This window comes from Poecile atricapillus, chromosome 7 (assembly GCF_030490865.1).
Source record: "Poecile atricapillus isolate bPoeAtr1 chromosome 7, bPoeAtr1.hap1, whole genome shotgun sequence".
Taxonomy (NCBI): Eukaryota; Metazoa; Chordata; class Aves; order Passeriformes; family Paridae; genus Poecile; species Poecile atricapillus.
In genome coordinates, this window is record NC_081255.1 from 7,590,882 (window position 1) to 7,617,735 (window position 26,854).

General features: G+C 47.6%; 2 protein-coding genes across 4 annotated transcripts; one reads left to right on the plus strand and one right to left on the minus strand.

Moving 5' to 3' along the window:
• Positions 1–4,438: 4,438 nt before the first annotated feature.
• On the minus strand, positions 4,439–12,433 carry TOR1AIP2 (torsin 1A interacting protein 2). Of its 2 annotated transcripts, none has more exons than XM_058843028.1 (6): positions 12,225–12,433; positions 11,196–11,396; positions 9,239–9,568; positions 8,819–9,115; positions 8,260–8,424; positions 4,439–7,448 (listed from the first exon to the last, which is right to left on the minus strand). In XM_058843028.1, exons 2-6 carry the CDS (start codon positions 11,227–11,229, stop codon positions 6,688–6,690), a joined length of 1,587 nt encoding a protein of 528 aa, XP_058699011.1. In that variant the 5' UTR covers positions 11,230–11,396; positions 12,225–12,433; the 3' UTR covers positions 4,439–6,687. The 2 variants fall into 2 exon arrangements, with proteins under 2 accessions (XP_058699011.1, XP_058699012.1); XM_058843029.1 differs by having other exon boundaries at positions 8,326–8,424; positions 12,225–12,429.
• Positions 12,434–12,525: 92 nt separating this feature from the next.
• Positions 12,526–26,270, plus strand: LOC131581113 (torsin-1A-interacting protein 2-like). 2 transcript variants are annotated; one of them, XM_058843026.1, is made up of 7 exons: positions 13,140–13,821; positions 14,911–15,582; positions 15,845–15,913; positions 18,861–18,956; positions 19,825–19,884; positions 22,527–22,586; positions 23,697–26,270. In XM_058843026.1, the coding sequence occupies exons 1-7, from the start codon at positions 13,764–13,766 to the stop codon at positions 24,488–24,490; spliced, it is 1,809 nt and encodes a 602-aa protein (XP_058699009.1). In that variant the 5' UTR covers positions 13,140–13,763; the 3' UTR covers positions 24,491–26,270. The 2 variants fall into 2 exon arrangements, with proteins under 2 accessions (XP_058699010.1, XP_058699009.1); XM_058843027.1 differs by lacking the exon at positions 15,845–15,913 and having other exon boundaries at positions 12,526–13,821.
• The last annotated feature ends 584 nt before the right edge of the window (positions 26,271–26,854 follow it).

The window sequence follows — 26,854 nt, forward strand, 5'->3', positions numbered from 1 at the left end:
TCCCGAGCCCCGAGAGGTCCCTGCGGAGCCACCCGCGCTGCCCCTCGCTTCTCAAGCGGAGCCCTCCGTTCCTTTTCTCCCGCACAAAACTCTTTTGCTACCCGATTCCTCCTTCCTGCCCTCTGTAGGCAAGCTCTGCTTCCAGGGCATCCCTCTGTCCGAGCTGGAGCACAGCATCCCCCGGGACACGGGGAGCTGCTCTTGCCGGGCTGCTGGTTCAGTCACAGAATCCTGGAATGGTTTGGGTTGGGAGGGACCTTAAAGACCGTCTTGTTCCAAGCAGGGACAGCTTCCACTATCCGAGGTTGCTCCAAGCCCCATCCAGCCTGGCCTTGAACATTTCCAGGGATGTGGCAGCCACAGCTTCTCTGGGTAACCTGTGCCAGGGCCTCCCCACCCTCAGAGGGAAGAATTTCTTCCCAATATCACATCTAACCCTGCCCTCCCCATTCCCACGCCATTCCCCCATGCCCTTAACAAAACATCCCTCTCCAGCTCTCTTGGAGCCCCTTTAGGCGCTGGAAGAGGCTCTCAGGTCTCTTGCCCCCTCCTTTCTGGGTTGGCCCCTGCTGTGTTGGTGGTCAGAAGGCAGCTTTTGGCAAGATGCTGCCAGTGCCCGTGCTGGCACACCTCGGTCCTCCCGGGAGCTGCCCGCTGTGATCCGTGGCCACAGGCTGTGCAGAAATGGCATCAGGTGTCCCCGGGCCCGGTCCTGCCTGCCAGATGTGCTGTAATTAGCGTGGGGAGGCGATCCGAGTCCTCATCGCTCCCTCACCGAGGGTTTCAGCCTCAAGGTGGAGGGAGGGGAGAGGAAAGACAGGGATGTCAGCAGGGGGACTCCTGATCAAAGCTGCTTGCTGGCAGGGAGGGGCAAAGGGAGGAGGGGGCGATCTGCTTCTGACCCAGCCGGAGAAAATGAGGGAGAAGAAGCACTGACAAAGAGCACGGTTCTGCCTGCAAGAGCAGGGAGGGGAGAAAAGCTTCAGTCAGTTCCTGGCTGTCCTGCCCTGCTGCAGCCCCGTGTAATGTTCCTCCTGCCCTGCAGATAGGCAGAACTGGGGAGAGGCACGGAGGTGAGGGAGAGGCTGTGCCTAAGAAGAAAAGGGGGGCTGGCTGGCTCCAGCTGAGCGAGTTTCAGTGCCTCTGATCTTCTTCAGCCCCTCTCAAAAGCAGTGTCTGAGCAGGAGCCCTGGAAGGCAGAAGGAGGCTGTGCAGCACAGATGATTCGGAGAGGGGGATCTGCATGTGAGGCTCTGTGGGATTGTGATGGGGCAAATCCAGGTGGCCTCCAGTGCTCTCCCCTCCAGGGCCCCTGCGTGGCCCTCTCTCCTGACCCTTCTTGCTAGTCCTGCTTTCATCCCCTTTCATCACTCCCGAGCCTCCTGTGCTCACAGGGGTGATACAAGTGCAGTGTGGAAGGCAGAAAGACAGTGTTTAAAATGCTGCTTGTCATTTCACATCCTGAGTTTAGGCAGTGTGGTTGTTTCCTCCAGGTGCAAAGGAGGTTTTGAATTACTCTCAGTCAGTGTGGGAGCAAGGATATGGGAGATAAAGGTTCCCTCTTCATCTTGAAACACCCCTCACATTAACCAGCGTCTGGGAAGGTTTGGTTGTGTTGCTCAACCGATTAAATACATTTTAAATCTTGTCAACAAAGCCACCACAACTTACTCCCAGACTCCTTATAATTTCCAATCCAATTCTCTCAATTAATTTTGTTTTTCCTACTGTCTTTATTCAGACCATAAAGTAAAGCTGCCACTTTCTAATTGGGCCAGCTGGTTCTGCTGTGGGATATGTTATGTGTGAGCAGACTGAGCCTGGCACATGCAGCAGCCCTTTGTGGTCTTGCATTCAATTCTGCCATCACGAGGGGCTTTTCCTCAGTTGCTTTCCAGCTTCACGTGTCCTGTTAACAGAAAGCAGGTCTGTACTGCCACCAGGATTTCTGTTTAAAGGATTGATGAGTTTGAGGATCTCCCCTGTAGCAGCACCCATGGTTTCATCCCAATTGTCTCTCCATAGCCAGTGTTTTTCATTACAAGGATGCCAATCCTGTTTGGGACTGATTCACACTCATTCCCTGCCCTCTGGAAGTTGCCTGGGATTATTTCAACTTCTTGTTTCATTGAATTTGGTTCCAACAGTTTCTCAAAAAATCTTCCAAACACAATCAGGGGGGGAACCACAGGCCCCTGGAATGGAGAAGCAGCGTTTGTGGCTGCTGTTGCATCAGGTCCTGAACATGACCTGAAGAGATTCATTCTGCTCATAACTCACCTGTCACAGGTAGCAGCTGCCTTCCCATGGGGAAAGTCTTGGGATCATAGTTATAGAGGTTGAGAGTTAAGAAAAATGTATTTGAGACTGTCCTGGTGTGGAGAGGTCTTTAGGCACCTCTTAATTTCTCTGTGTGTATTCCTGCTGCTGCCCAGCCTGCTGGAGGGAGCCTGGGGCTTGCCCCAGAACAGAAGCCCCTCCTGGCCCTGGGGGCAGGAACAATTGGACTTTTCTCTCCCTGTGAGGAGGAACCTGTGTGGTTCAGGCACTCTGCAGACAGAGCTTTGCCCAGGGTTGTGGCTGATCCTTCTTCCTACTGCTCTGAGCAGCCCTAAGGATTCAGCTCTGTTCACACAGAAAACGGGCTCCATTCAGCTCAAGCTGTCATTGTGGGAAGAGGCCAGGTCTGCTGCCCTGTGGACATTGCCATGTCCTGGTTTTTGTTTCCCAGAGGTGTCTGAGTGGTCCCTGGGCTGCTGGGGCAGGGGATGGAGCAGACCTCCAAGGACTGTGAGCTGTGTGGAGGTTATTTCCATCCCTTGCTGTCCTGATGTCTCTGCTTTGGCTGTGAGAGGATCCTCAGCTCTTGAGTGCCCTCACGAGGGATCTGCAGAGCCTCTCCTCAGCTTCAGCACAACTGTGAGAGCCCAGGGGGGTGCCTGCCATGGCTTAGCCCCCTCCCTCTGTGGGGAACACACTTTTAAGCTGCATTCTTTGAGCCTTTTCATCCCAGGTCCATGTCCCACAGGCTGAGGCCGAGCTTCTTTGTGTGATTCATTGTCCAGCTGCTTCCCCTGCGGAGTGGAAGGTGGGAGAAACAGATTCCAGCTCCCAATATCTGCAAATCTCAATTACAATGGAGGTTTTGTAGGCCAGAAAGTGGCCCCTGAAGGAGCAGCCCTGTGGCAGTGCAGCCTGTGCAGGAGCTGCAAGAGGGTTAAGCTGCAGATGAGCTCCCAGAGGTTAAAGCTCAACAGGAGAGATGTGACTGAATGGGTTCACCCCTCCTCTTTGTGCCCTGCCTTCTTCCAGCTCCAGCCTGCAAAAAGGTTGAGAAGAGATGTGGCAGGAATGTACCTGTCACAGGGTCAGGGATGCTGCAGCCAGCACAGGGTTGTCACATGTGCCACACCTGGCTTGGGCCACTTGGCTTTAAACGCTGCAGGTGACAAAGTTACATCAGCTCACAGGACATCAGCACATTCACAGGGATAATCAGCGCTGAATTTGTGGTGGAGCAGTCCAGGCTGGCCTTCCAGGACTGGTTTTGCCCCTCAGTTGTGCTCCTGTGTAGTTTTCAAGGTGATTTTTAGGATTGTTGAGCGCCTTGTGGCAACACATCCTTCCCTGCAGAACCACTGCTGCAGAGATTGGGACTCAAAAAACCCCAAGTGCACCTTTCTGCCTCTGGGTTTGTTCAGCTGCTCCCTTTGGACTCGCTCTTGGATTCATGTGCAAGGCTTAAGAAAGCAGCCTGGATTTTGCATCCAGTGTGGCTGTACCTGGGGACACTGGATTTTCATGTAAATCTTTGGTGTGGGACCAAATCTTGTCCTCAGACATAAAACCAGAGATGGGTGATGTTTACTTCTGGCAATCAATCACATGGACATTAATGTGAAGGCAGGTGCCATTGTTATGAGTATTGTTGTCAGGGGACTGAAGAAAATCCAATCTAACAGGGTAAATCCTCCTCTCTTTTCCAAACCTCTCTCTGTTTAGGCTAGAGCTGGGCAAAATAATTCACCACTAAAGTAAGTTTGTGTGTGCTGAGGTGGTGGAATATCAAGGGGAAACAATGTGTTGAAATGAGAACTATTTGCTTTTCATATTTCTAAAATATTTCAGTTGTCAGTGGTTTTCAGTTTCATTTATTACTATTAAGTATTATGCAAACCCCAGTGAATTCCAGCCTGAGTTGAATCCAGCAGCTCTTTGGGGATTCATTTTTAATTTTGGCTCAGCTGAAAAAGCTGCAAATACTTGCCCCAAACAACTGAGAAAAATGTTGTTTAGAGTTTTTCCAGGAAAAGCAAATATTCACTTTGTTTGCACAACTACAGCCCTGACCTAAATAAAACTTTACCTAATATGATAATCTCTTTAGCTTAATGAAAATAGCTAAGAAGAAAGAATGGAATACAGACAGACTCCAATCTCACTTTGCTGTTTTCTTTCACAATCTCCCATTTATTTTTAAATAGAAGCCCTATTCCAGAAGTAAGCAGATATTTGTCTTTAAAAGGCCATAAAAATATCTCTGTATTGGAAGAACTCAGGTTGGTGACACTTTCAGCAGTGGGGAGTTGCCTTTGCATACCTGGGCTATTCATTGCAAACACAGTATGTGGAACAGAGAGAGAACATTAAAATACAGATTTCCATCAAAATATTGGCATAGCATGATTAATGCTCTGCTGGTTCTTACATCAACACCCAAACTTAACCCTGCAGAGCAGGCTACAGTGTTTTCTCTCACCAGAGTAGTGCACAGCAAGAGAAAAGAGGGAAAGGAGGAAGCAATCCATATCTTGTATCAAACTGTGCCCTGGGCTCCAGTGAGTAGTTCTCACATTTAGCCCAATGTTTACCACAGTTCAAACCCCTGGGGTCTTGTCTTCACATCCCCACCCAACCAAAAAGTCTGTTCTTTGGCCAGAACATGAACAAATAACCCTCCCTCTTCCTTCATTTTGTCCCCTCCTCCAAGTTAAGGGCCACTAATCTCCTGAGACAGGTCAAGGCACACGGCAGGGGGAAAGAAGAGACAGGCTGTGGTTTTTAGGGTGCAGGGCTCAGCCTCCCCAAGTCCTTGGTGGGGCAGATCAGCAAAGGCACTGTTGGCAGGAGACCCATCCAACACCAGGGTCCTGTTGCTGTAAGGAGCACCCCGATGTGCAGCTGCTGAAAATCACCGTGGTGGTGCGGATTTGCTCTTGTTTGGATACAAAACCTGGCTCTGCAAGGCCTCTCTGCGTGTGTTGCTGCTGGGGAAATGAGCCATGATCTGCTACAGCTGCTCCTTCTGGAGGGGCACACAGGGCTGGCACCTGGGGCTGCCCCTTGGGTTATAACAAATGCTGTAACCTGCACCTGCCCTCCAGGTGTTCCTGAGCTGGCTGCTCCGCCCCACAGCACCTGCAAAAACACAGTGTGCTGGGGAACCACAGTGTTTCCAGCACTTGGATTTCTCTTCCTAGGACGCAGAAGAGGAGGCATGGAAAGAAACTAACCTGCTTTGTCAAGAATTTTTAGTGTTAATGGCAGAGATTTTGTCTTTACCTGCTAACCCAGCTGTGCTCTTACTCTCTCTGGCAGATGCCAGAGCTCCATCAGCCTGGCAGGGAGGCAAAAGTACTCTTGGAGGACAAGGACATGGTGTGCTACCCTACATGGTTTGAAATATCGATGTTAACATCTACATTCATCAATAGAAGTCCCCTGGGGGAGGTTGGCAGACAGGCTTCCAGCCCTGCACACAGATCAGAGACCCAGGTGAAGAACAATCTGTTGTATGGGACCAAAGTATCGGCCTGAGGAGAGAGTGACAGCCTTTGTGTGGTAAAGGGATTGAGTGGGCTTGTTTTAGAGAGAGGTAGCATTAAGTTACCTTGTATTATTCATTTTTGTTACCTGTGTAATCCCTTGAGGCTTCACACTATCAGGATGACAGCAACTGTTTCATTGCTCTGTTTCTGGAGCTTGTTCTCTGCATGTGGGATCCCCTCATGGGATCCCTGCCATTATCATAGTGTTCAAGTGCTGACAGCCCAAAATTTCGTGTAATTGATGTTTGGGGGATCTCTGAATTGCAGGTTTGTTTGAGGATCTGGCCTTTGCCTGGTGTCAATCAGGCTGTGCAAGTGGGACCCTACTGGGGCTGGTCACACCCTTGATAGGCAAACTGGCTTTCCTTTTTGGAGGAAAATGCCTTCAAAATGTTGGGTTTTGAGGAATTTGACCTTTCTGTGTTCTAGCAGCTCCCTAGACAAAGTATATTGTGAGACTGATGTACTCAACTTTAGCAAGCTGAGGGGCAGGGAGAGGTGAAACAGCTGCTGAATCACAGCATCTTTCTGTCATACTAATTGTGAACACGATTTGTCTATTTCTTGATAGAAACACTACCTGCAAGGTCCTTTTTTCTCTCCCGTCTCCCCACACATTGATGTTCTCCTGTGGAACTCTAAAATACCCCCTGTTCACATCTACCAGAAGGAAGCATTTTTATCACCTCCAGGAGTCAGCTGCCCAAAAGTCCTGGATCAACTTGTACCTGTCAAACTCTTCCCAGGAACCTCTAAGAAACAAACTGAAGAGAAGTAATACTGGTTGTGCCTCTGCCAGTACCAGAGCCAGCCAGGACCATCTGTCCAGCCCTCCTCAGGGCTCTGGCTACTTTTGTCCCTAGGGTTTGGCATAGCAGCCCCCCTCCTCGATGGTCTGCACCGGGTGTATGGGTAGGACCAGGTGGGAGATGCGGCTCCACAGCCCGCTCAGCTTGTCAGAGTCCATGTGGTCGTAGGAGCTGGGGGTCCTGGTGCTGGTGAACTTGGCCCAGAGGAAGTCACGGACCCTCTCCTCCACCTGCTGGAGGCTGATGTGGCTCTCCAGCGTGTCCTCCTCCAGCAGCACTGTCAGCAGCAGGGCCACATCCTTGAAGGCGGCGGTCTCGTGGTCGCAGTACTTGTAGAAGATGAGGGTGGCCCCCGCGGGCAGCAGCTCGAAGCGGTGAATCACCGCGGCTCGGCCCCCGGCCTGGAAGGCCGAGCTCAGCTCCGAGTCCACCTCCAGCTTGGCGCGGTCGCTGTGGAGCCTGGCTTTATCCCTGCCGTCGATCTGCACCGTGCTGCCGTGCAGGGCGGCCGAGTAGGAGTCGGCCACGCGGGTGCTCAGGCACCGCAGGGTCCACTCGCCGCTGCGGGCGGCCGTGAGGATGATGATGGCCGGCTGCGTGTGCTGGGACGCGTTCAGGTGCTTCCGCAGGAACTTGCGCCCGCGAAGCCACAGGTGGGGGCTCTGGCCAGGAAACCTGTGCTGCAGCTGGTCAAACTGGGACAGGAATGCCTCCACCGTGGGGTTCTTGCGCGGCTGCTGGGAGCTGGAGGTCAGGCTGCTGAAGCAGAATATGCAGAGGCCGAGCACTGCGAGGCCCGCCATGAAAAGCCCTGTTCAACAGGGGAGAGACACGAGGTGGGGAACAGGAGTCAGACCCAAGTGACCTGCAGTGACATGGAGGAAAGCAGCCACAATGGCTGTTTTTCCCTGCTCAGACCTTCCCCCCTGTAAGAGGAAAGTGGAGCAAGTTGGCCAGGAAAGGTGAAGGGGCTGCTGGCTCTGTGTTGTGAGACTCCCACTCTGATACACCAGATGAGGGGGCTGCAGCTCCAGGGATGAGGGCAAGGTTACAGCATTGTGCAAAAACTTCCTGAAGCAGGAAACTTCCTGAGCTGCAGCTGCCCGCAAGCTTTCTTCCCTTTCCTCCTCCTCCGTTTTCTTTAGGGTCTGTGGCCATTCAGAGCACCACATATGGAGGTGTCTGACCCAGGTAAAGCACTGCTTTCACTGCCCTCCTCCATGCTATGAGTGAACAAAGGCCACCATGCTTCTGCTCAGGAAACAGAAGGCAGCAAGCTCCAGACACAATGGCTTGTGTCCCTCTCCATGGCAAAGCAGAGTCTTTCTAACAGGAGAAATGTGTTGATGCAGATCAGCATCACTGTTCCTGCTCAGAGCCCCATGACAGAGCAGGGCTGGGCAGGGGGACCCTCAGCACAGTAACCCCCCAGACCTCCCAGGACATCCCAGGGCACTCACAGCATGATGACCACAATATTCCAGCTTTTGAGGCTGAAGAGGAAGCTGTCACTAGAGGCTCAAACTGAGCCTGTATTTAAGGGAATGTTTTTTTCTCTCAAACCCTCAGAAGAGGCTATGAAAGGTCCCAAGAGAGAAGAGTAATTAAATATGCTTCATTACTTGCTCCTGGAGGATCAATGCCTTCTGGTCGATGAGTAACATGCAAGGGAAGCTTCTTTTCCTCACCTTTCCACAGGAGGGATTTTTTGGCCTTTTCCTGCTCTGTGTTTTGGGTGGTGATGTTCTGCAGGGAGGGCTGAGTCTCTGGGTTTGGGGCTGTGTCCCCTGCAGCAAGAGAAAAGAAATGTGCAACTCACTGCTGAGGGAACGGGTAAATGGAGCTGTAGTGAGCAGAGCAGGAGCTCTCAGCTGAGGGAAGAGTTAGAAGTGAATACTGCTTTGGGTTAATACTGCCCTGAGTCCTGGGCTTCTCTCTCCTCTTGGGCTGGGCAAGGAGAAAGACAATGCAGGGTGCAGAGTGGCTTCACACCTTTCAAAGCACAACAGAAGCCAAAGGAGAGAGGGAGAAAGAGAGAAACCAATAAATTTCTTATACCTTGTTTTCTTCTTGACTCCAGCAAAGCGACAACAGCTACTAGAGATCTCACCCAACTGTTGTTCTAATGCCTATGGGAAGTGTAGGAAGTGGAAGAGCAGCAGTGTGCAGCCCCCAGCTCACCTTTTGGTCTTTTCCTTAACGTGCCTTGGGACCCACTCTCTTGTGTTTCTTGCTCTCTGGGTGCCTCTGGCTCCCAGTCTGGGAGAGTGGCACTGCTGCTCTTGTCTGCCATGAGGCCCCTGGGGACATCTTCCACACCAGTCACATCCAAATGTGTCATTTCACTGTCAGAGCTCTGTGCCTTGCTTGTTGATGAGGCATCTTCCTCTGCCTTGCAGAGGCTTTCACACTGCCCAGATGTCTCCTGGTGGACAGGGCTGTCTCCTTTGATTTTCACATTCTCATGGCCCAGCTCAGCTGTGGGGAATAATATTCACAGACCTACACTTAGTCTTTTTTAGCCCAAGAACCAACAACCCCTTCTTCTGCTCTGCCTCCTCTAAGCCAAGTTATCAAGCCCCAGGGTTGGAAGCGACTCACCTTCATCCAAGTCCTCTTTTTCCAGGGGTCTTTCTGAGACACCTTCTCTTGTCTTGTCAGACTCTTCCAGCAATACTTCAGTTTCCTGGGCACCTATCTCCTGTAGTGTGGGACCAGATGAACCCAACAGTGTTGTCTCTCCCCCATTAGCAGCTGATTCATACGTTGAAGAGTCCTCCTCTGGTTTGCAGGATGTCTCAAGCCACCTGCTTGTCACTTGGCACTCAGGTGCTTCTTGGCTGGCCTCTTGGTGCCCAGGGGCTTCCTGGCTGGGCTCTTGGTGCACAGGATGCTCTGCTGTGCTCCCCACCACACCCTGGGCTGGTCCAGCTGTTGGGATCAGAGTTCACAAGCCCAGTGAGCCACACAGGAGTCAAGAATGCCCAGTGCTTTACCACCACCCATACAACTCCCAGTTCTGGCACTGCAGAAACATTCAACCCCAGTGAGATGGGAGACAACAGAGTGACCAGAAGTGAGAAAACTTTTGGGTTGAGATCCAGACAGCTGAGTGAAGGGAAGGAGGGAATTAGGATGCAAAGGGAATCATTCACCACCTCCTACAAGTAGACTCATGCCACATCAGTCTCCCAGCAATGGCCATCCCCTTCTCCCTTTCTTCCTGTGCCCCAGTTTTGTTGCTGAGCACATTATATTGTATTCAACAACCCTTTCCCCACCTTGGGTCCCTGCCCAATCTTCTGTCCACCCCAGGGTATTTGCTGGGTAGGGGCAGCAAGCCTTGATGCTGTGCCAGCACTGTTCAGCAATAGCCAAAACACTGCTCTGTTTTCAACAATTTTTTCTCTAAAACCATAAATCCAAACCACAGAACTTAGAGCTGCCATGCTAAAACTAACTCAATCCCAGTTTATGTCCTAGGTGGGATGGGCAGGCAATTCCTTCCTTAAGGGGTAGGATATGTTACCACATATTCCACTGATAGTGGGTTTTTACAGACAGCAATGGATTTGAGGAATTCCTAAAGCTGTTGTTGAATACAGTTATTCTAATGTACTTCAAGCATCTGTCTGAATGTAAATGATAATTCTGCTCATGCTCTGTCTCTGTTTCTGTCCTGGAGCTGCTCTCCCAAAGAGCTATGGCAACATTTAATTAGAAACAAACACTGGAGCATAATTCAATAGAGAGATTCTGTGACTGAACAGTGTTTTTGACATTCTGACTCTTACAGAACCTAAGTGCAGCTCGAATTTCAGGCACTATTTGTGAAAAATTCCTTACGAATGATCAAGCACTACAATGACATAAACAATTACGCTATAATTAGAATAAACACTGATAAAAAGGGCAAGGAACTCCCTTCTAATTTGAAAACAGAGAAGAAGCTGCACTTGTCACTTGTCAGAACATGATTTTTACTTTTTTTGTTGCTGATTATTACAGTAACACTTGTGACTATCTAGGACAGACCTGAGCTGGTGATGGCATCACTGTATCACTGACACACTCCTAGGTACTAGTCATAACAAGGCTCCCACAGAATGTAAGTACAGGTGGAAATTGAAACATGAAGAACTTGGATGTATCCTGCTGCTCAAGCTGGGCACAAACTACTCCTTGCCCTGCCTCTTCCAGAATTTTTCCAGCCACAGGTGGTGGAAAACTGGCTTATTATTTAAGCATCTGATGGTGGGAAGCACCAGGATGTAAGGAAGAAAGCTCTTCCAGTCTGGATCTCTCTCTTCAACATTCCTTGTGCTGTCATCTTGGGACACAGAGTCTAAACCTGATGCAGATCGGAATCTAAAACTGAAAGTAACTTGTTCATCTTTCACCCTTTAAAAAATGATGGCAGCTTGCTTTCCTTGGCCTGGAAAAGATGAGATTCTTTTACTGGTTTATTTTTCTTTTGCACAGGTTCCCCATATCACTGCTGAAAACTTGCAGCGAAGGAATTTTCCTAGCAGATGGAATAAGCCAAGGATTCACTTACCTGCAGGCAGATCCACGCTTGGATTCTCTTCCATTTTCCTTTTCCCCTGGAGTTGTGGCTTCTGCACTGTTTGGTTTCACTTTCTCCGATGTTCATACGGAGCTGTATCTCCCTGCTGTTCGAGAGGGTGACCAAGTCCTGCCCCACTCACAGGCACCATCCCGTCCGGGTCCGGGCAATTCCAACTACACGCCCACAAACCTGATAAGCAGAAACACAGAAGCCGTGACTCACGGGGAAGGAGGCTCCTCCTCCACGATTCCCAAGGTGAAAATGGGCGGATGTCGCCCATAACCATGAACCTTCAGCCCGTGGACTGTCAGCTATTTTGTTTCCCGTCAGTCCAGGGGTTAATGCGAACCGCATTTATCCTGGGACATGCCAGGGGGGTGAGGCACTGCTGTCTCATCCCGACGGACTCAGCGCTGCTCTCGGACGGCAGGCCTGGAGCCTGGGGCTCGGCAGGCTGCCCCGGCTGCTTTGGACTCCTGGTACCTCGCAGCCAGGCCAGACACGGAGCAATGACCCTGCTCCTCCCGTCACTCCCACCCTCCTGTCTCCGGCGTGTGGGATGGAGCCGGCAGAGCCACGCCGGGGGCTCAGCAGTGCCGGGCCGGGGGCTGCGAGCCCGGAGCCGCAGCCCGACTCCCGCACCCCTCCAGAGCTGATTCCCCCCGGTTACAGCACTTTGGCACAGAGCACAGACGGAGCCGGGCTCTCTGGTGTAACCCAGCTGACGGCTTTCCCAAGCACAGCTAAGGCGGCATGGAAAACTCCCAAGAAACTTTTCCCGCTGGAGAATAGTCCGTGCGGTTTTCTGTACAGAAATCTCCAGCCCAGCCTCCTCAGCAGCTTTGGGCGCTGGGGGACACCTCACCCCCCAGCACTGTCTCCAACACACCACTCGGGGCTGCGAGGGTGCAGTCACTGCCCTGCCGCCCGGCTCTCGTCCGTCCCCTCCCTGTTCCCGATGCTGACGCTCCAGCAGGAGAAGGAAGTCAGCAGAACAAAGTGGAGCCGGACGCTTACCCAGGCAGGTTCGGAGCCGGTCAGGACGGCGATCAGGAGCAAAGGGGTGGCAAGAGGAGGCCAGAGCTGGCCTTTCCCCTTGCCCTCCGTCCCAGAGGCCCTTTGGTGGCAGGACACCAGCGCACACCCTGAATCCTCCTGGAAACGTGACGGTGAACTCTGCCCTTCCCTGGCTCCCGGCTGCCTGCTGGGAGCTGTAGTTTTCCTTCCCGAGTCGTTCTCGGGAGCGTTCAGGAAACAATAACTTCTTTTTTTCTGGCCGTGTTTCCGCGACTTTGTGGTTGTGCGCTTTTTTTTCCAGTGCGTGACCGGCGGCTTCCTGCATTCAGTGTTGCGGATTGAAGGCAAGAAACCGGAGTGAGGAGGGAACTCGTTTGAGAGTTGATTTAGGAAAAGGACTACGAGAAAAGCAGCCCAAACTCGTAGGCGGCAAAGCCCAGACTGCAAATGTAACGTTGCCAGTGCAGAGAAGCTGGGGAGGATGTGAAAAGGAGGGTCTTCAGCATCAGCCTGGAGGGAAAGGGATGTGGAGCCCACCCAGTGTCCCCTGAAGTGGTCCAGAGACTGCAAGGGAGGGGGGAAAGCTCTTCGTGTGTGTGTCAGCCCTTGGCCTCCTTTAGGCAATGCTTTTCCAAAAAAAGATTCTGTTCTAACTTGTGGTGCCTGCATGTATAGGCATGGGTATATTCCAATCCCTTCCCTGTTCCCCCTGCCCAGGACACATTTCATGGAAAGCAGCAGCACAGAGACAGCAACACCCCTGGAACTCAGCTGGCTGCCTTTTCACCAGCATCCTCAGAGGTGCCCAGCAGCAAATGGCTGGCACAAAACACAGGGAAAGACAACTGAAACAGTGCTGGAAAGGAGCAGGCACAGAGTGGCTGGGACTCCTCACTCTGGGGGACAGAGGGCTGAAAGGGGGGATTGGACTAATGTGTTTGTTTCATTTTAACTAAATGTCCCCCTTACTAGTACTGGAGGTACTTGTAAAACAGGTAAGAGGTTGGGTTCAAATGGGCAGAAAAATATACTTTATGCTGTGTGGAGGAACCCTTACTGGCCCAGGGAGCACAGAAGCAATGTCAGAGGGGTCAATAAAATGTGTGTGCCATGTTACTCGGGGCTGTCAGCATGTGCACAGGCATCAATACCGACACTGCTCATGTCAGGAAAGTGATGAGAAGGTGAGGTGTGCTGCCCACTGCACTTTATTTCTGACAGTGGCTTCCTCCCTCACCCACAGAGGCTGGCAGGGGACAGTGGCCATGGCAAACAGCACATTCCCTTGTCACGACCAACCTCTCACCAGGTGCGGCAGGGGCTGTAAAACCAGGAAAAGCAGGAAGGAAAAACTCTGCATGGCTGATCCACAGAGGTCACCTTGAGGGCCCTGCTCCTGGCTGCCATCAATCTCACACCCTGACTTGATCTCCATCAGTAAGGAACAGCCAAGGAGCTGCAGAGAGGAGCTGCAGGTGGCAAAGGCTTCATTTTCTATCCCTCTGTCCCTAAAACCTTCCACTCCCTTCAACACAGCAGATGTCTGGGGCTGAGGGGTTGCCCTTTCCACAGAAGCAGAAGTGTCACAAAACTGGTGGTAAGTGTGGGACAAAATCAGGGGGTCATTTTGGTGGGAAAATTAACTGGCTAGCCTAGGGCATGGAGGAATCACAAAACAGCTACAAAAAAGATCTTGATATTGTTATGTTGATTTTTTTTCCCCTGGTGTGGTATTTGTTACATCCTCTTTTAAATTTTTGCTTTAGAAAGCAGTGCTCAATGTGTGTCTTCTGCTTTTAGGTCCGAAAAGAAAGTTAATATTTACTGCTGGTACAGTAGGAGGCATGAATAACTAATCTCACAAATAATTACTTGTTTTTGGGTGAAACTGCAACACTTACGGTGTGTTAGTAAAGAATTTAAGATATTTTTTGCTTTGAAGTCTTTGTACAGAGAAGAGCAGTAGTGGAGGCTGAATGGCACTTGCCTCACGCAGCCTTCCTGTTGGATTGCACAGGAGTGCCAGACTCTCTTCAGTGACAGGACAAAGAGCAATGGCCATAAACTAAAACACAAGAGGTTCCACCTCAACATGAGGAACAATTTCTTTACACTGGGGGTGGCAGAGCACTGGGAAAGGTTGCCAGGGAGGGTGTGGAGTCTCTGTCCCTGGAGACATTCCAAACCTACCCGGAGGTGTTCCTCTGTCACCTGCTCCAGGTGGCCCTGCCTTGGCAGGTGTGTTGGACTGGATGATCTCCAGACGTCCCTTCCAACCAGAACAATTCTGTCGTTCTGTGAATTTGTAAAAAGGTCTCTATTTGCTTAGCAACTCATTTCCAAGGTGGTCGTGAGCTGCTAGGGAGGGAGTCTAGAGAAGATCTTGTAGTCCCATCAAACTGCATCTTGAAAACTTCCACTCATAGGAATTCTGCCACGTGCCTGGGTAAAAATGCTTTATCAAGAATGCAAACACATCTTAAAATCCCCGTTTACTAGCAAGGCATCTGAACAAATGGGTAGGAAAAGTGAAATGCTTAGTGCGATATTCCAGATCTGATTAGCCAAAATGATTCCCACACTAAGGAACAGGCTAGTGCAACCTTATCAGTGGCAAAGGATCCCCCGAAGTAGCTCCTAGTTTCCTCTCTCTGCTATTCAGTTGCTATTTCTGCTTATTTTACAGGTTTTCCTGCCTCCGAGAAATGCAAAACTGGCTACGATCGGACCGCACATAGAGAAGAACCGTGTGGGGAGCGCCGGGCCCGGGCTGCCCTCAGGGGCCGCCCCAGCGGGGCCCCGCGGGCCTGGGGGGGCCGCGGCCGTCCCGCATTTTTTTCACTGGGGGGCGGCAGCCACGGGGCCGCCGGACGGGCGTTCCACGGGCTCTTCCCGCCGGGCCTGATCCCGGTCCTGGTCCCGGTCCCGGTCCCGGCCCCCACGCGCGGCTCGGGCGGTGCCGGGGCCATGGCGGAGCGGCCGCGGTACCACGTGACGCCGCGGCGGCCGCTCCGGGCGCGGGCGGAAGCGGCGGGCCCGGGTCCCGCCCCGCGGGAAGTGAGGCCCGCGGAGCCGCTCCCGCCGCCGCGGGAAGGCGGCAGCCACAGGCCCGGGCAGGCGGCGGTGGGCGGACGGGGACGCGGAAGGGGACGGGGTCGGGGAAGGAGGCGCGGCGCGGCAGCGGGCAGGATGGTGGGCAGCGGCGATGATGAGGCGGCTGCGCCGGACGGCCCCGAGCTGGCTCCCCCGGACGGGCCCGGGCTGAAGCGGCGGCGGAAGAGCCCCCGGCTGGCGGCGGCGCGGCCGGAGGAGGCCGAGGATGAGGTGGACGCCGCGGCCCAGCACGGCACGCTGCAGGGTAAGCGGCGCGGGCGGGCGCAGCGGCCCGCTGTGGATCTTGTGGTTGAGGGCGCGGTGGGGCGGCGCGAAGTGCGGCGGGCGGGTGGGCGCCGTGTGGTTCCCCCTCCGGGGGTGTTGGGACGGGGCCGCGCCGCGGGCTCCCGGTGAGTCCTGGAAGGTGCTTCTGAGCCTTCCCGGTGCTCCTGGAAGGCTGTCGGGCCTGGGCCCGCTGGGCTTGAGCTGAGTTGCCGGCTGTGCTCCTTACCCGTATCTCGTTTCAGGGGACAAGCATCACTTTGGGACCCCAGACTCCCTGACGCGACCCCCTATTAAAGCCTACAGATCGCCAGGTAGGCTCCAGCTCCCGGAGCTCACAGTCCGCACCACAGGCAGAGGGGCTGAAAATGCCCCAAACTTAGGGAAATGTGGTTTGTAGGGTTCTAGCTCCTTGGCAGGTGTTACCGTGGCTCTGGCACGCAGGTGAGGAAATCGCACTGTGGCTCTTATCCCATACACGAGGGACGGAAGGAGAAGCAGTGCTGTAAAGGATTGGTGTATGCAGAGCACGCTGAAACCCTCAGGGGGCTGTTTTTCCTACAGTAAATATCTGGAACAGTATCTGAGCCCAGCATTCAAGTTTTACTAACACTGCTTGGTTTTGAAAGGCAGGATTTAAATAAGGTATCCTGGGCTGCAGAAATCAATCCCTCAGTGGCTGTGCTCCTTACAGGGAGCAGCGTTGCTTATGAGGAAGTGCATAATTGTGGCTTCTCCTTTTGAAACACCAAGCATGTGCTGGGACTTTGTACAGAGTTGTACTTGCTCCTGGACACTGGGCTGGACAAGCTGCTGTGTTAGCACAGTGTGGTGTCTTCTTGTTGCTTTAGTTGATGAAACCTGCGTCTTTCTTTAAACTATAGAAATGCGCTAACTCCATGTAACACAGTCATGTAGATTTAGCCTGTCATTTGAACAGGAAACTGTGAATAAATTGTATTTCCTTCCTCTTTATTTTGGAGCATGTACATTGTCAGTGTGGGGTAGTGCTCAGTTGGGCTAGCCTGGGACTGTTCTCCATTCCCATCTTTGTTTTTGTCATCAAAAATTGTCCGCTTGTATTCTGCTCCAGAAGCAGAATTTTCAGGAGGCATGGAAAAAATTTTACCTTGAAGAAGGAAGAGCAAGGTCATGAGTGTTTCTTTACGCAAATACAGAGATTTATCTGTAAAACAGGTCTTGCTCCCACATAGTGGCTAACAGGGTATAATAGGCTTAGTGTATTAAACATGGCTGTGCAGCTGAGGGTTGGGTTTTTAATTAGATGGCTCTAAAAATGAGGCTACTCCCCCCCCCCCCCCCCCCCAGCTCTTAACAGCTGTATTGGATTATAGGCACAACAGGTGTAAAAGTATGATAAGAGACTAATTGTTTATGTAGAGGCAGAGGATTAGTAGCCTCCCTTGTCTGTAGATGTGCAGTATATGCAATATTGTGCTTTTTCTGCAGAGTTTAGGTGTTTGTCTGTGAGACAGGAGAATTAGCAGGCTGGGTCGTTAGGGGAGCATGATTGCCCTGCTTCCCTGAGAGCAGAATGGAAGCAAAACCACACCTGGAGAAACTGGTTCCTGTCTTCTACTAAGAGGTTTTAAATACAGGTTAGGCAACTTGCTTGGGGAGCTGAAAAGCTTTAAGAGCTGTAAGAGGAGTTTGCAGAGTTTTAAGAGCCTAACAAGCCCTGCCTTGAATCAGTCAGCTTCTAGATCAGTGAGCTGAAGATACGTGCTAGCAGTCCTCCATGGAAGTTGTCTTTTACAGACCTTTCTTTTCTGCAATTTCCAAGAAGTCTTTGAGACACAAAGAGCAGTGATTGATGCCAAGGAGGGGAGAGGAATTAAGAGCAGGGACTGCCTGAGTAGCCATCTGTAGATTTAGAAATTTTTTTTGGTCTTCTGGTCAAAATTACTAGGGAGATGTTCCTTGTAAAACCTCCATACATAGTGAAATATTATGGATATATGTGATTTGGCATTCCTGAAAATAAAGTAATTTGGTGAGTCTCTTTGTTCTGAGCTTTGTGGGAAATCAGTCACTGAACAGCTTTTTAAGATGGATTTAAAACATAAGGCCCCATTAAGTGTCTGCAAATACTTTACTGTTGCACCTGTGATTTACCATAGTTTAAAACTTACAGCTTTTTCACTTTTTTTTTGTGGTTTGGATGGGTCTGGTAGTTTTGTTTTTCTCCTTAGTATGTTTGACATACATTGGTGTGCTGAAACAGCCAGAACACATTCGAAAAAGGCTGTTTTCTTTGTTGAAGTAAAATTACTAAACACTAGGTGGCAAGCTGTGCATTGCCCTTGGCATATGGTGAAAGAGCTACAGAAACACACTAAACCCCAGCAGAGCCCTGGGCTGTTTAAAGAGTAAAAGGGCCCAGAGTAAATGTTAGAAAGAAATTACCAATTGTATTCTTCCCTTTGCTGTTTGCTCTGCTGATGCTTGACAGCTGTGCCACAATCTCTGTCCCCCAACTGTTGCATAGCTTTTTATTCTATACCTGAGCTTTTTCTTACCAGCCCCTTGATTCTGGGGTTGCACTTTTATCCTTTCCTGCATTTGGTTTCCCAGCCCTGACCTTTGCTCTGTAACCTCTGATACTCCACAGGGCTTTACTTTTTCTAGTCAGTGACATTAAATAAGTTTGGTTTCACAGCTGAATGACTCTGTGATTTGGCAAACACCTGAAAGATGTTGGTTTAGATTCTTCCCAGCTACCTGAGGGGTGAAATTAAGTTGCTGTTAGGGATGAGAATGAGACTTAACTGAAGGATAGCTTAGACTCCATTAAAAGGGAACTTATTTTCTATATTTAGTTTTGTCTCTTTTCCCCCTCTGTCCAATGATTCATAAGACAGTACAATTACTGTTTGTAAGTTGAGTGCCCAAAGCTGTGGGAAAAACTCATGGGAATACATGGCATTTACACTGAATCCCCTTAGTGTAAGGAATTTCTTGGCTCCTAGTGTTCATGTTTTTAAGCCAAGAACTAATAATAATTTATTTTTTTTAAAAGAAGTGTGTGGTGGTGTAGACAGCTGTATTTCTAGTGAACTCAAATTTACCATAAGCAATTCAAGTCTTAGTTGCTTTTTGTTGCATTTTAAGAGTAACTTTTGTGAGTTCACAGCTTGGAAAATCACCGATTTAGATCATGGATGTTTGGAAACTACAACTTGGTCCTTCAGATTTATGAGGTTGCCAATCCTCTTTTTATTCTTTTTTTGCTCCTGACAGGTGGTACTTACTTTGAAGAGAATCCAGTAAGGGAAAATGCAAAGGCTTGTGACAGTAATGAAACTGAGAAACCAAACATTTATACACCATTAAAAGGTAACAGCTTTTATCAGTACTTATTCCATGGTCTAACAAATGGTTGCTTAAATGTATTAAAATAACAATTATTCAGTTCTGTTAGGAAAGGGGGAGTTTTTGAGCTGAAATCTGAATGGGTGAAAAAGGTGGGGTTTTTTTAAAAAAACCCAAAGTTTCAGTGTATACTCCTGCCTGAGCCAAAGTAAAACTGATTATAATATGATGATAATCTGCTTGGGTGCAAAACCTTAAAGTTCAAGAAAAGGCAGATACCGACTTTGATAAATACCTAACTGTGTGGTTTTTGAAAAGCAAAACAAAAACAAAAGTAATACCAAAATTCAAAAAACTGCCTTCAAAGAACTTATGAGAGTGGATCTTTATTTGCCCCGGGCAAAAAAAATAAAACTGTTAATTTTCTAAAAGGTGAGTTATCTTTGACTTTAGCAAGGAGAATGACTACACCAAGAGATTTCAAGGTGAGAGAGCACTTTGCTCGTTGTTCAGAGATTTTTCTCAATGTGTATTACAGAAGCAGTGGGGAGGTACAATGAGAAAAAAAATCAAGATAATTTTTAGAAACAGAAGGAAGTTATATATGTCCTTTTAAAAGAAAACATAAGGAGATTGATTTGTCATATTGGCAAAAGCGGGGTGAAGGGCCAAATCAAGTCCTTTCTAATAGGTAACAGTAGCTTTCTCCAGCTCAGAGGGGTCAAAGAGGCTGTTCATACACTGCAGGCTTGGTTTGGCAGCACAGCATATCCACCTGCCCTAATAAGCTTTGAGGATTTCATGAAAAGAGCTAAAAGCATGTCTGGCTGCTCTGTCCTATTCTGACCTCTTACGTGGTAACCAAGTTCTTCCATTTGTGCTTTGGTTTCAGAAAGAAAGGCTGATTTCATTGAGAAAAATCAAGGGTGCTGCTCAACTTCTGCACCGCAGAGTAAGTAAAACAAGAGAACCCAGTCCTTCCCTGTCATGAGATGAAAAGGACAGTTATTTTCCTTTCCTCTGCTTCTGGTTTTTCTTGTACCCTGGGACGCTGTCTGGGAAGATGGACAGGCAATCAGGAGGCAGATTCAAACAGAAGCTGGAGAAGGGAGTACATTCCAGTCAGAGCCTTTCTGTGAGGTTACTCAACTTGCTGACCACAGAAAATGTTCCACTTTCTCTTTTATTTTTCTTTTTGGACTTGACTTATGGGACAGTAAGTGCAGAGCATGGTGTAGAGATATTGTGGGGGTAAGCTGAGGAAGGGAACAAAACCTTCACCTTTTGGTGGCAGTGAATGTTAGTTTGTACACAAACATTCCCTTTTATCCTTTCCCTGAGAAGTGGTAACTTGCTGTGACTGAATTAGTTGGAAGATCACCTAAAACTCTGAAATCTTTCAGGTTTCTGCAGAAGTTAGACTTTTTGAATTAAGTAAGACAAATTTTACTGGGCCCTTGTGAAAACTGTTGTAAATAAGGCACAGTTCTTAGGCAGAGTAGGATATGGTTTTAGATTGTTTATTGAATTATTTTTTCCTTTAGTGTACGAGTTACAGCTCATTCACCTAAATATGAAAGCTGATCTGTGCAAACAGAGCTGCATTGTGACGTATTACAGAATCGGGGTGATTTTGAACTGTTAACTCTTAGAAGATTGAGATAAGCTTAGCCAGTGACAAGCTCCATGGCTGTGCCCTTTTGGGGTAGGGGGTTGAAATTACAGAATAGGGCAGTTCATTAAGCCAGTTAAGCCCCAGCTTAAACCAGAGCTGCTTTTCGCACCTTCTGCGATTACATTCATACAGAAACAAGGTCAAAGTTTCTTTCAGTGTCTTTAAATAACTACTGCAGGGTATGTTTGTTCAATTTATTCTCAATAGTGCCATTGACAGTGTCCTGATTTGGTTATATATTATTAAAGAGCCTTCAGCTTTGAACTAATTGCTGTAGTTCACAAGGAGACATAAATTCTCCTGTCTTTTTAATTAACTGGCTAAATGCAGAAAACACGCTGACCAAAAATTGCATGGTATATATTCATACTGGTCTCTTGGGAAAGTTGTTCATAATACTTTATGGATAATGCCTCTTGTACTTTCTGAGCTGTGTGAGCCCATTTAAATAGACCAAAAGTATTATTTTGAAGTTGAAAGCTCGCACTTTGCTTTAAAAGCATAATTCATCCCAAGAAACTGACTGCTGATGAAGCAGGCCTCCAACCCAAGCTACATGGAGAGTGGGAAATAAGACTGTACATTTGTTTTTTCTATTGCTTTGGTTTGAAAAGAGAGGTGTCTGCCAAGGAAGGCAGAAACTTCTTTTGAAATGGAAAAATGTAAAAACCCTCCTGCCCTCCAAATTATTATAATCTTGCAATTGAGGGGCTCTCAGGCAAGGATATGAGAATAGGAATAACAGTTCCTCACTAGGAAAATTAAAATAAAAATGCAGCAGTACAAAAAAAAAACCTACTAGCAGAGTCAGGATACAAGCTGACACCCTGTTGGGCAGGGTGTTGGTAGCAGTTTAATTAAATGGTGGCTGCAGTCCTCCTGGAGTGGCAGATGTGGTTCTGTTGAAGCAGTGACCCTGTGGAAGGGTGTAGATTTCCTCTGAAGGTCCAGGGGTGGTGTAGATGGGCCAGAGGAAGAAAGGCTGTGGTGTTCCAAGGCTCAGATTATATCCAGGTAGGAATGCTGGGCTGCTCCCCCTGGGTGGAGCATCTCCCCATGGGATGATGTCATTTTATCAGTCATGCAGTGAGACCCAATGGCCCATTAACAGAAGAGATCCCCCTGCAGTTATGAAAGATAGATCATAGAAAAGATAAAGAACAGTGCCCCACCTGGTTTTAACAGATGGTAATAGAATACATACTTTTAGTTACATCTTGCATTGCAACCCAAGACACTATTTATGTCTTGCATTATGTTGTTTACCTAATGTGTCCATTAATTCAGTTTCCATTTTTATGCCTCTTAAATTCTTGAGCAAAATCAGGAAACTTAACTGGGACATGGGATCCTTGTGCAGAAAGTAACAGGTTGTTAAATCTCTTCTATTTTATCACCTTGAAATTGAGTTTTATTTGCATAATTGTTCAAGAGTTGAAAATCTTTGGGGGTGATTTGTGGTAGAGTGGGGACTTGGCTTTCTAGGTGAGATCGTCAGGATGGTTTGGGAACTGGCATTTGGCGAAGAGCAGAGATGGAGATTTGCTCTGACAGTTGAGTGAGACTTCTCTGGCTGGTAATAGTGGTGCAGGTTATTTTTCTTGTTCAAGATGTTTCTGTTGAACATGAGAGGGTGAACAATGTGGAAAAGAACTGAAAACCCTGATCTTAACACAGCCCCACCTGGGGTGAGGTGACAGCCTCACCTTTGCTCTGACTTAGCAGGACTGTGTTTGCTTCAGCAGGGTGCATTGTTAGCCATCCTGTAAGCTTTGTGGAATTTTGTATGTAAAAGCATAGCTAGGGACAGCTTTTTGTTGAAAATAATGCAGTTTGGTGATTTCAACTCCCTGCTGGAAGATTGTTCATAATTGTTATCTTAGTGTTCTTCTCATGTTCCTTTCTTAATCTCTTAACAGGCGGAAGTAAATCTCGGTATCAGTCCAGTACAGAGAAGCAGTCACAGCCTTTGGCCAAAAGTAAGACTTCTGCTTTCACTTCTGTTTTATTCTTGTGTAACATTTAACCATTTTCATGCCTTTCCAAGTATTTCAGTTCCTGGGAGTTGGTGTTAAGCTGAGGGTCCTTGCCAGAATAGATGATTTGCTTGCTAGGACGTGTCATCAGCATGAAGGAAGGAAGGGTGTTGTATAAAGAGTAACATTTTCACCTGAATTTGAAGTCTTTCATCTGAAGGAAGGGTGTTGTATAATGAATAACATTTTCACCTGAATTTGAGGTCTTTCATCTGTAATGTTTACAAGATGAAAACCGAGGCAGGGCTAGTGGTGGTGTTATTTAACCATTGTTGGGTTGCTGTCCTGATAAAAGGATGTAAAAAGGTAACAAAAGGAATACAGTTCTTTCTGTTTCCAGGAAGATTGGTGTATTTTGTCACTCATTTTACTGGGAACAGAATCAAGCCTTTTGCTTGCAGTATGTGAAACAAGTGTTAATTTAACTGTTCAAATACGAAATCAAATCAAAATATTTAGTATTTGATGTGCACTGTTTGCTGTGTGTATTTTTTGAAGCTCACTGATCCAAAGGCCACAATGTTTTCTGATGGTGGTAACCCACCAGTGTTTGAGATGCAAAAATCGCTGCAGCAGTTTTATCCTTATGGGAACAGGAATGAGAAATAACACAGAAACCATTCTGGTGCAGCCAGGTTTTCCACAGGATCTTTTCTGCAGACCATAAATGTAGGAAAAGTGTTGACCTTTTTCAGAGCTGTTTTGTGCTCTTAGTTTGGATTTTATCAAATTGAATGGAATATTAATGAAATTTAGGAGCTCCTTTTTCTGAAGATCATCTAATATAGTCTCAGTCAATCTGGAAACATGTAAAAATGGGGATTTTTTTAATGCTGTCACTTCATGAAGTGGCTTAAGAAGTTCAAAACTGTGTTCTCTCTTTTGTGGTTTGTTTGGTTTTTTTAACTAGATCATCTTTTCTGTGCTTTTCAGCTACCGTACCAGTATTGAGAATGGCATGATTTCACTGTTTCCTCCTATTTTCCTTTCACTTGTTGATTTCTGATGCCTTTTAAAACATTGTTTTCTTCTTGTTTGCTCCCCTCTCTATAGATGATGGTGAATCGCAGAATGGATTTCACAAGATGTGGACTTTGTTACTGATTCTGTTAATTAGTGTCCCATTGATTTATGTCCTGTGGAGTGGAATTCAAGATGGAACCTCTTCAAGGAGAGATGCTGAAATTCTGCAAGCGTTTCGGGCCCAGATGGAAAAACTAAAAAATACTTACCAAAGTCAGGATCCCAACCTGTGGAGAAGAGCCCATGCTTTCCTTGAGAAACGTCTTAACTCTTCCCACGTGCATCTGGAGCCTGCTATCCTGCTGCTCACAGCTGGCCAGGAAGCTGAGAAGGCCCTGAGGTGCCTGAGCAATGAGATTGCCAACGCTTTTGCCTCCTCCCAAAATGCCACTACAATCAGCATCAACGCAGTGGACAAGGCTGTACAGGACAGTGACTCTGTCAAACTGGAGGTGGACACAGAGCTCAGCTCTGGGTTCAGTGAAGGCAAGAAGGTGGCAGTGGTGCATCGATTTGAGTCACTGCCTGCAGGCTCCACCTTAATCTTTTACAAGTACTGTGACCATGAAAACGCAGCATTTAAGGATGTGGCTCTTCTGCTGACAGTTCTCCTGGATGAGCAGTCGCTGAGAAAGAGCCTCACATTTCAAGAAGTGGAGGAGAAAGTCCGGGATTTCCTCTGGGCAAAGTTCACCAGTTCAGATGTTCCTAGTTCTTACAACGGCATGGACACAGATAAGCTGAGTGGACTGTGGAGCCGGATATCTCATCTGGTGTTGCCTGTTCGGCCTGAAAAGGGCCTCCCTCTGGAGGGATGCACGTAAAGGTTGCTGGAGGGCACTTGGGAAAGGAGGAAGACACAAAATATATATTGCAAGGCAGAATAGGGAAGAATTTAGTGTGGCTGCTGAGCTCAGGCAGCAGCAAACCAGTCCTTTCTGTGCAGAGACTTTCCACCAACTGGCAGGGTTGTTTCTGCCAAAGTAACTGGGACTTGACTTCTCTAAGTAAACTACAGGATATAAGCAAGGAATTTGCTGGTTATTGGTAAATTGTATTCAGTGATGCATTCAGCCTTGGTGTCCTGGAGCTGGACATTGCTGTGCATCAGAGCAGTCACTCATTTGCCTCAACCTGTGTTGAAGCACTGTTGGCTTTGTTGTGAGGATCCTCTGGTGGTGCATAAAGCTGGTATCACATTTGACAAGGTAACAGAATGTAAAACCATCACCTTCATCTCCCAGAATTGCTTACTTTTCTTCTAACATAAGAAATAAACTGAAAATTATGACAAAGTGATGTGAGTCTAAGCACAAGCTTCTTCCTGATCCATTGGATCACAACATAGATGTCAGCTGTCTCTGGCCACTGTAGAAGTGGCAAAATTGCTTGAAAGATCTGTGACCTGTAGAGAACCTTTCAGCAAGCATTTCTTCCTTAAATGAGCCTGGCACAAACAGTTCTGGAGCAAGAGAAAAGCTGAGGTACAAAGGTTGCATAAAGTCAGTAGTACTAATGTCAGTTAAGTGATTCCTCAGTACCTCTTTGCCTGGCTGCTTGCAGGAGTTCTCTACTCTTTTTCAATGTTTTGCAAGTCTTAAAATTTGGATGGAAATGATAAAATGTTTATCCCTGTGTACATACTATATCCTTTCCAAACAAAACTTTAGGAAGACATAGGTTATTTCTCATTTTACTAAGATAATTATTTTTGCATTGAGAGAATCTATTTATTTGTGGTACTTGATATCCTAAAAAAATAAGTTTTCTTCTTGTATCTGTGTATAACTGGCTGCTTGCTGTATACATTTCTAGCAAAGAACAGATTTGCAGAGCATGCTTTTAATATGTTTTTTAGTCTCTCATGTCAAGAATTCTTCACACCAGATTAAAAACATGTACCTGTTTCTATTGTTTAGTACTTTGCTTAAAAAAATAAAAGAGAATAGCAGCACTTCCATTTCATTGCTGTTACTTCATGCTCTGAGCTATTGGTCCACGTCCATTTGGTTTTATTGAATATGAAGGAATGTGAGAAGATGCTCTCAAATCAGTAGGATGTTTTCTTGTAACAGCTGAGAGATTTGGCCCATCCTTCATTCACAAGCCCCTTGAACTGTCCTGTTGCAAAATAATCCTTTTCAACCAGGAAAACCCATTGAGGAGCTGGAGCTTCTGGCTCCTTTGTGCAAGGCAAGGTTGGGGGTGTTAAGTGGAATCAACCAAAATCACCTGAAGCAATAAAGGAGCAGTTTGGGAGACACACAGCTGTGCTCACTTAAACCAGAGGTGGATTTGTTCTAACTATGGAGAGCCAGCAATGGATAATGCTTACTATTTTAATGGGCAGAAATAAAAACAGTAAACAGACATGGAAGTGCTGTTATTCTGGATGTTTAATAGCTCAGGAAGGAAAAGATGGCATTTACATTTTGAACATTTCACTGGACAATTGTTTTTAATAAAAAAAACCAACTGTGACTTATTTTCAAATGTGTCCTCATAGCATACTTGTTTGTATATTACGTAAACTATTTTAGCAATGATTCAAAATAAACACACTTACTTGTTTTATAAAAGCTGTTTTAAGACTTGCCCATTGAATTTTACATGGTCAGACTTTTTTTTTCCCCATGTTTAAATTGCTCATTTCACCTTTGACCAGCTACAGGTGCCTAAAATACGACCTTTTGCAAAACCTGGAACTTTTAAGAAACTTGAGTGGAGTGGTAGATACTGGGATGCAGATGCATGTATTTCATAATATCAGGTCTTATGTCTAACATGGAACAAGATTTCAGGAAATGGCTGTGAACTGTCTTTTACTTGGTGTTCTTTTACTAATTCCCCAGTTCTGATTTCAGCTGGAACTAATGATAAGATATGGTTCACTTGTTTCATTAGCCTATACAAGAGTCAGCAGCTGACAAAAGGGATGACTTCATTCTTGTTCCACTCCTAGCTGCATGTTCTGTACCTTTGGTGTTGCAAACTAATGCACTGTGAACTGACTGGAGAGGACAATCTTACTGAAAAGTAACTTTAAAAATAAATTACCAGAACTGGCTACCACGAAAAAAAAAAAAATGTGATATGAAGACAGGAGATTCACACACATACAAATAAAACATATTTAATGCAGGCTATCTTCTGTTTTTAAAACTTTTCTTCCTTATAGGTATTAAAGG

Coding starts and splice junctions, on each gene's coding strand:
- LOC131581113 (XM_058843026.1), top strand. CDS start 13,764: ATGTCTGGGGCTGAGGGGTTGCCCTTTCCACAGAAGCAGAAGTGTCAC. Junction 13,822..14,910: donor GAAGTGTCACAAAACTGGTG/GTAAGTGTGGGA, acceptor CTTATTTTACAG/GTTTTCCTGCCTCCGAGAAA. Junction 19,885..22,526: donor CTCAACTTCTGCACCGCAGA/GTAAGTAAAACA, acceptor ATCTCTTAACAG/GCGGAAGTAAATCTCGGTAT.
- TOR1AIP2 (XM_058843028.1), bottom strand. CDS start 11,229: ATGGAAGAGAATCCAAGCGTGGATCTGCCTGCAG. Junction 9,569..11,195: donor AAGCGTGGATCTGCCTGCAG/GTAAGTGAATCC, acceptor TGATCCCAACAG/CTGGACCAGCCCAGGGTGTG. Junction 8,425..8,818: donor GTTAAGGAAAAGACCAAAAG/GTGAGCTGGGGG, acceptor CTCTTGCTGCAG/GGGACACAGCCCCAAACCCA.